At 41.0% G+C, this 11688-nt stretch overlaps 1 protein-coding gene across 1 annotated transcript; it reads right to left on the reverse strand.

The window, feature by feature from the left end:
* Positions 1 to 17: 17 nt before the first annotated feature.
* On the reverse strand, positions 18 to 11470 carry zgc:123010 (uncharacterized protein LOC641500 homolog). Its single transcript, XM_044029022.1, has 16 exons — positions 11118 to 11470; positions 7101 to 7183; positions 6920 to 7000; positions 6777 to 6833; positions 6490 to 6681; positions 6270 to 6383; positions 5361 to 5406; positions 5107 to 5197; positions 4208 to 4349; positions 3997 to 4101; positions 3707 to 3800; positions 3538 to 3571; positions 3257 to 3334; positions 3021 to 3123; positions 2814 to 2935; positions 18 to 2403 (listed from the first exon to the last, which is right to left on the reverse strand). The coding sequence occupies exons 1-16, from the start codon at positions 11173 to 11175 to the stop codon at positions 2268 to 2270; spliced, it is 1536 nt and encodes a 511-aa protein (XP_043884957.1). The 5' UTR covers positions 11176 to 11470; the 3' UTR covers positions 18 to 2267.
* Positions 11471 to 11688: the final 218 nt, after the last annotated feature.

Here is an 11688-nt window from a genome sequence, read left to right on the forward strand (position 1 = left end):
AAAAAGGGACTCAGAAATAGGTGGTGCAGATGGTTCATTTATTAAATATAAAAACTCTGTTTACAGTGCGACAATACAAAATATTTAGGGGATTAACAGGATTGCAGTGTTCAGGTTAATCAATATGTAAATCATATGTTTAATAATACATTTTCTGTAATAGTTTGAAAGTGAATAAAAAGAATAAAACACACACACACACAAAGACATTAAACCCAAGCAAGCACAAATATGCTGTACAACCATCACCAGTCAAATAGGAAACCATTTAAATTACGTAGTACAGACTTCAAGTTTGGCGTCCAATTCCTTGTTCAAAAGGTTTTAGCCACAACACAGAATGTAATGCAACAGAAATGCAGAAGTGCAGCACATGATTAGTTGCACCTATTGGTCTTTTATTATTATTATTATGATTAATAATAATAAAAATAATAATAATAATAATGCTCGCCTCTAAAGCCATAAATAAGCAATAATTGCCCTTTCACCCATCATTACGTAAAAAGACAAAAAGCCCAATTTAAAAGCTGAATTTGGCTCCCATGGTATGCTGTAAAATAAAAGAGGTCAGTTATAAATAAAATAAATAACTCTCACTATGCATAATGTGCATAGTTTACAAGTGAATGTATTGTGAATTTAACCCAGGTGTCGATCTAATAGGTTTTCATAGACTAGTGTTGATACTCTTTAAAGAATGAAGCCGTCTTCAGTGCAGAGCCATCGGTCGAGGCATTCTTTGGTTCAATGAAATACTGAAATGGAGGCCATACGTTTAAAAATAAATAAATACTGCTTTTCAAAAGGTTTAAAACATTCCGTTGATAGATCAGCGCTGTCCTGTAGTCTTGCAGTTTGTCAATGACAATGTCGTATGCATCGACAACCTACAAAAAGAACAGTACAGCTATAAAGAGGTGGTGGTGGGTGGGCGGGGGCGGGCAAACAAACGTCTGACACAGACATGACACGATCAGGCCGACACTTCTCTTTTTGCATAGAAACAAAGCACCGTCATGTGAACACAGTGCACCGGGCGCCGAGACGGCGTGACGCCTACTCTAATGCGTAGGTAAAAAGAACGAAGGCTACTTTGTGCATGTCATAGACTCACTGCGACAGTGGAGAACTTCACATCAGACATGTCACGCAACCGTGTAAAAGAAAACCAAAAATCCTGGCTCGACTGCCTCGTGATTGACACAGAAAACAAACAAACGCCTTTTTGACAGAGTCTCACCATAAAGGTAACACTACAGCCTTTCTAAAGGCAGCATTTATTCTGCCGTCTTTCTATTTTGTATCAATGAAAAAAAGAAAATAGGCGTTTCCATTTCTTTTTCCTCAACTTGCAAGATTGTTTTCACCCCCCCTAACTCGTCATAACAGACATGCAGTGTGCATATAACAACAGGGTAGCCAGTAACCAACTAAAGTGACATACGTACAACGAGTCCATGCATTAAAACATACAATCCTGCAATCCCTCATGTTCAGTCTGTGTACAATTACCCACTATTGATCATCTTAAGGCTACATAGGCACATGATGAAGGCACCTCTCCTGATCCCTGTAGCTTACTAGTTGAAATAAAAAAAAAAAAAGAACAGCAAATGGGAGGAACTATAATTATAAGTAGATATCTTGTAGTACGTCTCTGTGTCAGTACCAGCACAATGTCCACCAGAGCAGAGACGACAAGTAACTAAAAAAGGTTCAGCTGCAACTTCAGAGTAGTGAAGTTATTGTACTATAGGAAAAGGAGGAACACTGCTTTGTCATGGAATTTGGAAATAAGGAAGGCCTACGACTGATGAACCTTGGCATGATGACTCCTTTGCTTTACATAACAGATTTATCGCTCTTTTCCCAAGAATGAACCAAGGCACTTTCACTTCCTCCCCCTGTTGTCAGCCTGTGATGTTTGAAATACTTAAAGCAGAAAAAGGTCAGTGTGTACCATGAAGAGCTACAAATATGAAGGTTTTCATCAGAAAAAAAGACTTTCTGTTGCTCCATTCCAGTTCTTGTTGTACTATTCTCTGATAAAAAAAACAAAACAAAAAAACCTTCATACTCCCAGTTCTTTGTGGTACATGTGTGACTAGCAAGCCTGGCTCTGATCCTTTGACTAATGTGGTCCACTCTGCCACAGTTAATATTTGAAGGCCAGAGAACCTGGTCCAGTAAGTGCCAGCTCCTTTAGCTCAGTCGGCACATCCCACTTTCCTGTACACTACTGAGACGGAGAGAGTAAACCTAGTTCAAGGCTGCCAGGGTTTCCGGTCTTTGCCTTTCTGTTCAGGAATGTGTTTGTAGCGGCATTTCTCCCCGAAATGGCAGCCAGTGGTTCTCCAAAAGTAACACTCGTCTCCGTTTACGGGCCCACGTCGTCGAGGTCTGGGCACAGAAGAAGAGGATGCACACAGATTTGAGAAAGACACAGAAACGGTACGGTCACTGCACACCCACCAGCCTCTTTATAAAATATACCTGTTGACTAGATGTATATTAAGCCAGTGTTTCTAAATCTAAATCCACAATTCCCTGCTCCAACACACCAGATTCAAATGGTCAGCTCATCAGCAAGCACTGCAGAAGCCTGATAATTTCCTCCTCAGGATTTAGAAACACTGAATTAAGCCAGTGCATTTAACCACATCTATGGTTTACAGAGAATGAGCAGTGAGCAGCAGTTTTCTGGGGCAAACCTGCTTTGTTGATGTGTCCCGTGTACCTAATAAAGTGGCTGGCGAGTGTATCATTTCAGTGAGCTGGAGTGTTAACAGTGAGGATGAATTGCTTCGTACCCAGCGGCCGCCCCCCCCTGCTGTGTGACAGGGATACAGGTCTTGAGTGGAACTGGAAGTACCCTCTGTGTGCGACGGTCAGGATAGCGCACCACTAAACGCGTGTTCTCAATACAATAACCCTGTAGGAGACAGAAAGAAGGTCAGTGTTACACACAGCTAAAGCAGACACACAGATTGGGGAATACAACTATAGAGGAAGCTCACATTTAGTTTCTCCATAGCTCGAGATGCCATGTTTGCATTCTTGAAGTTGACAAAGGCACAGAATCGCTCATGCAGCACACGGATACTCTCTATATCACCATACCTACAACGTAAAAAAACAAACAACTTAACCTCTTTGACTTATCATTCAATTCCATGTTCCTGACCACAGAGGTAGAAAAGCCAGTGTTTACCAAAAAAATATCTATAAAACTATAATATAATCAAATATTTACATTTTAAAAAGGTCCCAAAGATGCTTTTCAGTTAGCTCTGTCGTCACATTTCCGACCCACAGCGATGGACACGGGCTTCTGTGTGAAGGAGAACGAGAACAGTGGCGTGAGAATAGCAGCCCACATAGATAAAACTTTCATACTTCTACATGAACAACAATATAAAGACAAACTATAAGAGCAGAGGATAAATAAACCAAGATGAACAAAAATCAATTTTAGCCACAAGAGAGGCCACTGACCCCTCTGTTCCCTCGCTTTGAATCAATACACAAACTTACCCTGGTTGCACAACTGATGGATCTTGGCTCCCAGCTAGAAAACAAGAGTATTATCAGTAGAATGTAGATAACTACGACATGATTTTAGCATATAGACTATTGTATACATGACTGTCCTGTGGTATTGGAGAGAGTATTTAGGCCTTAAAAAAAAAAAAAATGTTCTCACCCCTGGCAGCGTCCACACAAGCTGCCTGAACTGCCTGCACAGTGGAATATTTATCCAACAGTTGGACACTTTGAATTTCTTCAAAACCAAGCTCCTGGGAAAGTTATAGAGAGAAATCAATAGCTATTTAAATCAAAAAGAATGAAGTTTAAAGTCAAGATGTATTCATTAGAAATATGTGTGGGTTCATAGCTACAAAAGTCATGGGTGATGTTGGAACACCCTCTCCTTTTTAATTCCCCCGCGACCCTCGTGTGGAGGATAAAGCGGTAGAAAATGGATGTACTTACCATTAACTGCAGCACTTTGCAGTTAAAGAGGTCAGTGACGGCCTCCTCACAGTTTTTGTCCAGTTTTAGCACTTGCTCCATAGCCTTCTCTGCCTCACTGTACCGCTACAAAAACACACACAGACGAGTTAATAATACAAGCTAATCTCACCACAAAGGAATTCAGCAAATATTTCTTTCTGACTACACGACCACAGCAGCCCGTACCCACCTTCATGCCCATGAGAGCGCTGCCCTTGCGGAAGTGTCCTTTCGGCCAGTCTTGGGCCAGTTGAATGGCACGCTCCGCGTCTGCCAGGGCTTGAGGGTATTGCTCCAAGCAGTAATAGCAATAGGACCGATTACCAAAGAACCTACAGGTCATGCAAAAGAAATGCGTTTCAAATGATGCCCCAGCATTTTTCAGGTCTGTTATTGTTTGGTTGTGGTTGTAATGACTCCGCAGTAGCAAGACACCGCTAACGACACACTATGCTATTCTCTCCGTTGTTTTGGAGACGGATTAATAGTTATGTTGAGTCACTGAATCAAGTTGTCATCTGCCAAAACCGGTGCTGGTTGACAAAAGCATTACTTAAGCCTCTATTAAACTACAATTGCTCGGTCTGCCCTACGGTATTTTTCAACCCTGCATGAAAGGTGATATCGTGTATGCGTTGGAAACTGAACGAGCCGCACCTTTGTTGTATCTTTTACTTTGATCCCTCCGTCAGTGGAGAGTGAATGACTTAAAAGGTGCTTAAGTAAAGTGCGATAAAATAAAAATATGAGGACTAAGAGGAGATGGATGGGCTAAAAACATGAATGCTAAAGGCTATGCTGACAGCCAGAACGTGAATGTGTGGTATGGTCCTGGAATTGGCATCACTGCCACAAATGGAGCAGATGATGAAGAAATTAGCATATTCACTTCCCACTAATGGCAATTAGTGCTGAACCTCATGAGAATCAGTGTTCATTGCTGAGTCATTTGACACGGCACTGAACGACAAAAAAAACGGTTTAAACCCAGGATTTAACTGTTTCTTAACCAGTGTGAATGATCAATGTGTTCAGAACGTCTGCTTCCTTTGTGGTTATGTCATGAGTCGGTAAATACAGATGCTGTACCTGTAATCCTTTGGATCACATTTGATGGCTTCTGTAAACATAGTGACTGCTTGTGTGTACTGCCCCTCCTGCACCAGTTGTATCCCTTTTTCTGCAGGACAGAGAGAAAACAAGCTTGTGATTTTTTTTCCTCTGCCGAGCGCAGAGGCTTAACTGAACACAGCGCTGCACACTGTGGTATGTTTACCCAAAGGAAAGTGTAATCAATAATTTCCCCTCAACTCTTTAAGAGTTATTGCGAAATCATTCCTTGCCTGTCAGTGATGTGCTTTTCTTGGTAATGGTGTCCGTTCCGTTTGTCTGCAAGACAAGAAAAGACACAAAAAACACATTTACTACTGAAAGATAGATAGTGACAATCTAGACACTCTACAAGAAAATGTAGAGTGTAATAATAGTACACTAATGACATATGTGAAGGGCAGTAGTTTTCTGGTAAGCTTCGTTTGATTGACTGGAAACAAAAGTCATGCACAACTATGGATGATCTTATACTGATGGCCATTATCACAGGCCAATTCTAAGTGGATAAATGGAACCGGCCGTAGCGGTGCCACTGCAGCAACAGTGAACTCGCTGAAATGCAACACGCATTTCAGCGAGTTCAGCCGGGTCGTACCTCGCAGAGGTTACAGTCGCCATTCGCCCTTACACATGTTGGCCACCGTTAGACCCTTGGACCAATCTACGCACATACAGCATGCTCCTGTGCATGTTGGTGGCAAGCTCTTTTATTTTTTGTGGTTGAAAAGGTAAAACCGAGGAACCCGTAACCATGGAAACCTGCTTGAGGAGGAAGTCCACCAGTACCCACACATCGGCACTCAAAGAATACAAGGAAACACAAATAAGGGGTGTTTCCTAAAGACAACTTGCTGCTGCTGCTTGAATGGAGTATGCATGTGACTGACAAGGACCCTTGTTGGGAGTTTGAACAGAACCGGAGGCTTGTACGCACATGCATAAATGTGAAGTAGCTCTCTGCGGAAACACGGAATGTGGTAATTATGACCCGGCCCTTGGCGTCGCCTTCTTCCTGCTCGTCATGTCATTGCCATTCAAGCTGAAAGTTCACAGCAGGCCACCAGGAAATATCCCGGTACTCAAAATAAGAGTTCTTGCTGTACCTACTCATCGTACATTACATATTAGCCTCCATTTACCTCTCTCTTGGCCTCGTTCTCCTTGTTTTCTTTGGACTTGCGACCTGATCCTTTGGGTTTGATATGGCTAGCAGCATTAGCAAAGAAGGCGCTGCTCACATCCCATTCAGGCTCCTGCAGCATTGGAGAAGAAGACATAAACCATGCAGTTAATATATGCAAGGCTTTAGAAAGCAAGGACTAAAATGACAGCAACAGAGGAGTCAAACATAGCACTAACCTCCTCTGCGGCTTTAGAATTGTTTTTCTGATGTCCTCTAATTCCAGGTGGAGCCGTAACAGAAGCAGACGCTTTCGCATCACTTCTCTCCTCTTTTTGTGCTCTTGGTTTCTCCTCTTCTGCACCAACCTCTGCTTCTGACTCGCTTTCATCCAGCTCAGACTCAGCACCTCCGTCTTCGTCCTCATCATCCTAATGTGTCAGAGTGTATAATGTAAATATTGAGGTATTCACGGCGAAAAAGGCGAACATTGAGAACATACGCGGAATGTTAGAATGTGACTCACCTGTTCGGCATTCTCACTTTGCTTCAACTGCTCTTGTTTCTTACGTTTTCGATGGCGCTGAAACAGACGTCGGCAAACGTAATGAAATAAACTTATTAAAAAGTTGAATAAATAGAGATCCTTACGGGGCTTTATTTGCAGACCTTCCTCTTGGCTTTTCGTCGCTCCGCCTTCCCTTTGATCTTCTCCTCCTCACTCAAATCCTCCTCTCCATTTAATGCATCCTAAAACACACAGACACTTGCAGAGTTCAGTAAGTTGCACGTTGTACCTTCACTCTTGCAGTGCTGACATTGCCCTGTCAGACTGACACCATTTGAGTACCTGTGACAAAATGGCATCATCTTTTGGTTCAGGGGTTGCGGCACCAAAGTCCATCTGCTCTTCCTGCTGCTGGACAGGGGGGCCTGTTGGGAAATGCACAACACATCACAATTTGACATTTCTTTTTTTGTCCTTGTAGTTTTTTTTGGTTGTTTTTGATACAACCCTGACTTTTGATACAGCATGTCTTAATGTCTGTACAGCGAGTCATTCTTTTTGCACACTCTCTTCTTCATCAGATGGCCGTGTGTAGCAAGATAAGAACGACAACTTTTTTCAAATTAGTTGACATTGATAATTATCACAATAAATGTAAGAAGATTAAAGACCCAGTCTTGCGAGGGAAAGGTGAGCGGGAAACAAAAGCTGGATCACACTCTGCACATATGTCTGCATGATGTACATTTCGTCATACACCCATTTGTGTGACGTTCCCTTTAGCACAACACTCTCCAGACCAATTGGTAGTACTCTCTTGTTTTTATAACGTGAGATTTAGTATATACACATGGACCACTCAGCCGACATGGAAACATTTAAACTAAAGTCATTACATGTGTCTATCATGTGTGCTGCTGCAAGGCTTGAATATTATATTAATGGGCATTGTCTCAATTTTGTCATTGAAGAAAATTGAAGAAAATTATACTGTGATATTAATTGGTATTGATGAATTGTAATAACTGCCCCGGGCAATTATGCAATATGCTTGGCTATTAAATTAAAATGATGTGCTCAACCCACGGTTGGGCAATGTGCATAATGCTTGATGCTTATTAAATATGAGAAGGATAACATTACCATTTGATTTTCACATAAAGATTTTACCTGCTATCAGCCTTACACACTAAAGTAAGAGCAAGTATCCCCAGTAGAGAAGACAGAGTTGGTATAATCAGCTTAGGTTAATTAACCTCAGCAGTAATGAGTTTCGCAACAGTGTCCTGTGTGACATGTAATTATATATCTTCAGGTATGCAGTCATGCAAGTGTCTTTACCCTCACAACAAGAAAAACTCTTGGGTCATGTGGATGGCATATAGACCCGGTCCTTGTTCCTCATTTTACATGCAAGTCCAACCACAATGACCCAGGATCAAAACAGAAGAAGTTAAACTACACTTGACATCCAGCAAGTTTTGAGTAGAAAACTGCTCAATGACAATGATTCACTGTTTTCTTTTAACCTTGGTAGATGGTTAATCCAAATGTGCAACACACACAGCTGAGTCAGGTACTGCTGTTTGAGAACACTGAATCTTTTCTTAGAAGCTCAGTTGGAACAAAACAAAAAAACATTGAAATCAATGAAATCAACCACTGCTCTGGATGGGAGTGTGTGTGTGAGTGTGTGTGTGTGTGTTGGAGGACACTGATCAGACCCATAGACAATTGCTGATTTAAAAAAAACTGCAAGACAAAAGGCAGCATATCACTGAACAATGCAGGAATCGATAAAATTAGATTTCCAATTGGTCAGAAATATACTCTGCTGTAGTGACATTGTTAAAATTGGTCAGTGACTCAGGCTGTGATTCTTTAGACCCATAAGAAATAGTACCGGCGGTGATTCAGCCTATGCTTCATGACAGCTAGCTGCACTTATCTCTTCTATACAACATTTTCGACATTACTAACAAATGCAGTGAAATGATTAGAAGATGACCGTATGAGTTACGTGATTAGAGAAAGCAACACAAGTTACCTACCTTTCTTTCGCCTCTATTGACTCTCTCTACCATTGAATAGAGTTGTTGTGTCCAAACATAGTTAGCACATTGTAAGCAGTCTTTATCAGGCTCACTACACAAATGTCATGAAACAACCAGCACCACTATCCCATTAGCAGAATCAGCCTTTTAGACAACTTGTTACCATAACGGAATGTCTTAACAAATAAATGATCCAAGGCCGGTGGACAGGTGCAACAATAGGCTCTCTGTTTCCCTCCTTTGAGGAGATTGTCTAGATCAGTGCCGAGCTGAAAGGTGAGCTCTTTCCACAGGAATGCAAAATAACTGCATATCATCACTGACTGGAGCTTTAAACAGGAAATCAGCTTATCCAGCCTATTTATTTAGTTCCTCGATACAGCAGTATTTAGCGTGAGGGAGAGAGCATAACTTTGTCATGAAATCACTACATCATGATGTCAATGGTTTAAAACTAACAGGTGTTGATAAATCAAAAACTGTCAACAGGCTCAGTCCAGTTACAACAACAAAGAGTGCGGCTCCATGACACAAAAAACTAGAGGTTGACAGATTATTTTCCAATCACCAATGCTGATCTTTTCAAACTGGGGCAGCTGATGACTAATATGATGCTGACTTAGTTTTTGTTTTGTTTTTTTGGTCTGATACAACAGTTGCGACATGTTGCAACTCTCTGGCCTGTTTCTCCAATCTGCATTATACATCTGCCCTGAAATGCACATTTAAGTAAATAAAAATAATAATAATAATAATAATGTAAAAGCGAAATATTAAAAGGCCTCTTTAGTTCAGTACTTCCTGCTTGACTGGAGCACAGACTGACACGGTCACTGAACTAAAATACGTCTGAACGGTTTGTGATCCAGCTCACGATCGTTGGCTTTCGGCAGGGCTGTCGCTAAATACACCAGATTCTTCTGTTAAATATTGAGATTTTAGAAATGTCCTTTGCTAAATGTTGGAGATTAACACACGTTTTCAGGATGTTTAAGTCTTTTCAACTGATCTACAGTTCGGCATTGTTTGGTTTGATTTCGGTGTCTGGCGTCTCGCTCATGAGTCATGACTCGTCCAGAGAGACACTCTTTGACCAATCAGTGACCGGCAGTCTGTTGACATCACATTTTAGTATCGGCTCAGCTTGCTTGGAATCTCACTAGAGCAGGTACTAAACAAAAAAAGAAGCATGAGTCGAGTCAAGTAGTTTTAGAAGTGTATAGTGGAATAAGTCAGATATCAAAAGGTTGGGCTGGGTTAAATACTTAAATGGATTGTGTTTTCATTTGTGATACATCTTTTCAATGTCAATCATTAATTCAGAATGTACCGTGTTATTGATTTGAAACAAGATTACCTTGTTTTTTTGAACAATGTTTTTATTGATTTTCAATAAGAACATATAAACAAATCGCCCCATACCAAACCAGTTACACAATAATACACAAGCAAACCTTGCTGTATACACAGACAAGATTACCTTGTTAAATGCCATCAAGTTGTGAACCGTGATCGTGCAAAACATGGATGACAACGTGCTTCTAGCATTTATGTGTAGCGCTCAACACTCAAAAATACTAAGTAGACACTTTACTCTCACCACTAGATGCCACTAATTCTTCCACAGTGGACCTGTAAGATGCTCTAAACTTTATATTAAAGGGAATCTACTCAAACTAAAATTCAAATGTCAAATAATTGGTAGTTATGTGTTATTAACAATTGACAGTTACCTGAACAATTAGCACCGCAGCTGTACAGTAAACTAAGCACATAAACACATGAAGAAGAACAGTGTGTCTTCGTGTACCTCCCAGCATTATCTGCTCTTCAGTGCTGTGAGGTTTACTTATCATGCCAACATGTCGCAGGGAAATCATTTTTCTTTCTTTCTTTTTAAAAAAAACCCCAAACCTTTTGAGCATAAATCTCCCAAATGAGACACACGTGTGTTAGTTATGTTTAACTTGAGCTTGTTGTTAGAACAACTCGATGGCACGAAATGTGAAAACTTGGACGTGGTGCAAGGCAAGTCAGGGTGTAACTGGCAAGAAGAGAGGGGAACTTTCATTGTAGTTTTTCTTTTTTCTTTTTTTTCCACCCGAGCACTTTTATGTGTGAGAACTCCACGGCGAACTAGCCGCCCACAAACTACCTGTTAAATCAGCCAAGTGCTAGGCAGTATCTGCTGACACACGCGTTCCACTGTCCACCACGAAGCAGATTAAAAAGCTAGACTGAAAGTTTAGAAGAAGTTTTTTTTTCCTTTTTTTCTCTCTCTTTTGAAAAGTGGAACGTTTCTTACCGCTCCCGAGTCCCAAGAGCCTGCATATGTCCCTGGTGAACTTCATGAGCGTCACCATCCAGCATTATCGTCCCAAGTATCACACAAAAACGTTGTGAACAAATGTTTTGCGGCAGATTGGACACGTTTGTCACAATTCGGGATAGTCGATATCGAATCTGCGGGAATCTGTGGTGGTTTAGTCCACTTCCTGAGCGTCAAACCCCGACGACTGGTCCACCCTGAGCAGCGGCGTCTTAAAGGCACAGTACACCCTAATATTGAACGGGCCAACAGGCGACGACACAAACCAATCGTAAATTAATAATAATTATTTCGTCTTAAAGGCACAGTACACCCTAATATTGAACGGCCAAACAGGCGACGACACAAACCAATCGTAAATTAATAATAATAATTAAGAAATAATTAATTAAGAATAATTATAATGATAGCACTCTTCAATATCAATCCTACAATCTGCCAACCAGTTTAACACGTTTGCATTAAAGCTGTAGTGAATAGAGGAAATACTGTAAATGACACGGGAGAATATTTGTTATAGGGTCTTCAAAGTCTTCAAAGTTAACGT

This window comes from Solea senegalensis, linkage group LG1, assembly GCF_019176455.1.
Source record: "Solea senegalensis isolate Sse05_10M linkage group LG1, IFAPA_SoseM_1, whole genome shotgun sequence".
NCBI classification, from domain to species: domain Eukaryota; kingdom Metazoa; phylum Chordata; class Actinopteri; order Pleuronectiformes; family Soleidae; genus Solea; species Solea senegalensis.

Excerpts from the sequence above, each read along its gene's own strand:
- zgc:123010 (XM_044029022.1), bottom strand. The coding sequence starts at position 11,175 with ATGGTGACGCTCATGAAGTTCACCAGGGACATATGCAGGCTCTTGGGA. Across the intron at positions 4,102-4,207 it reads GCGCTCTCATGGGCATGAAG|CGGTACAGTGAGGCAGAGAA; the intron begins GTGGGTACGGGC and ends GTGTTTTTGTAG. Across the intron at positions 2,936-3,020 it reads GAGCTATGGAGAAACTAAAT|GGTTATTGTATTGAGAACAC; the intron begins GTGAGCTTCCTC and ends TGTCTCCTACAG.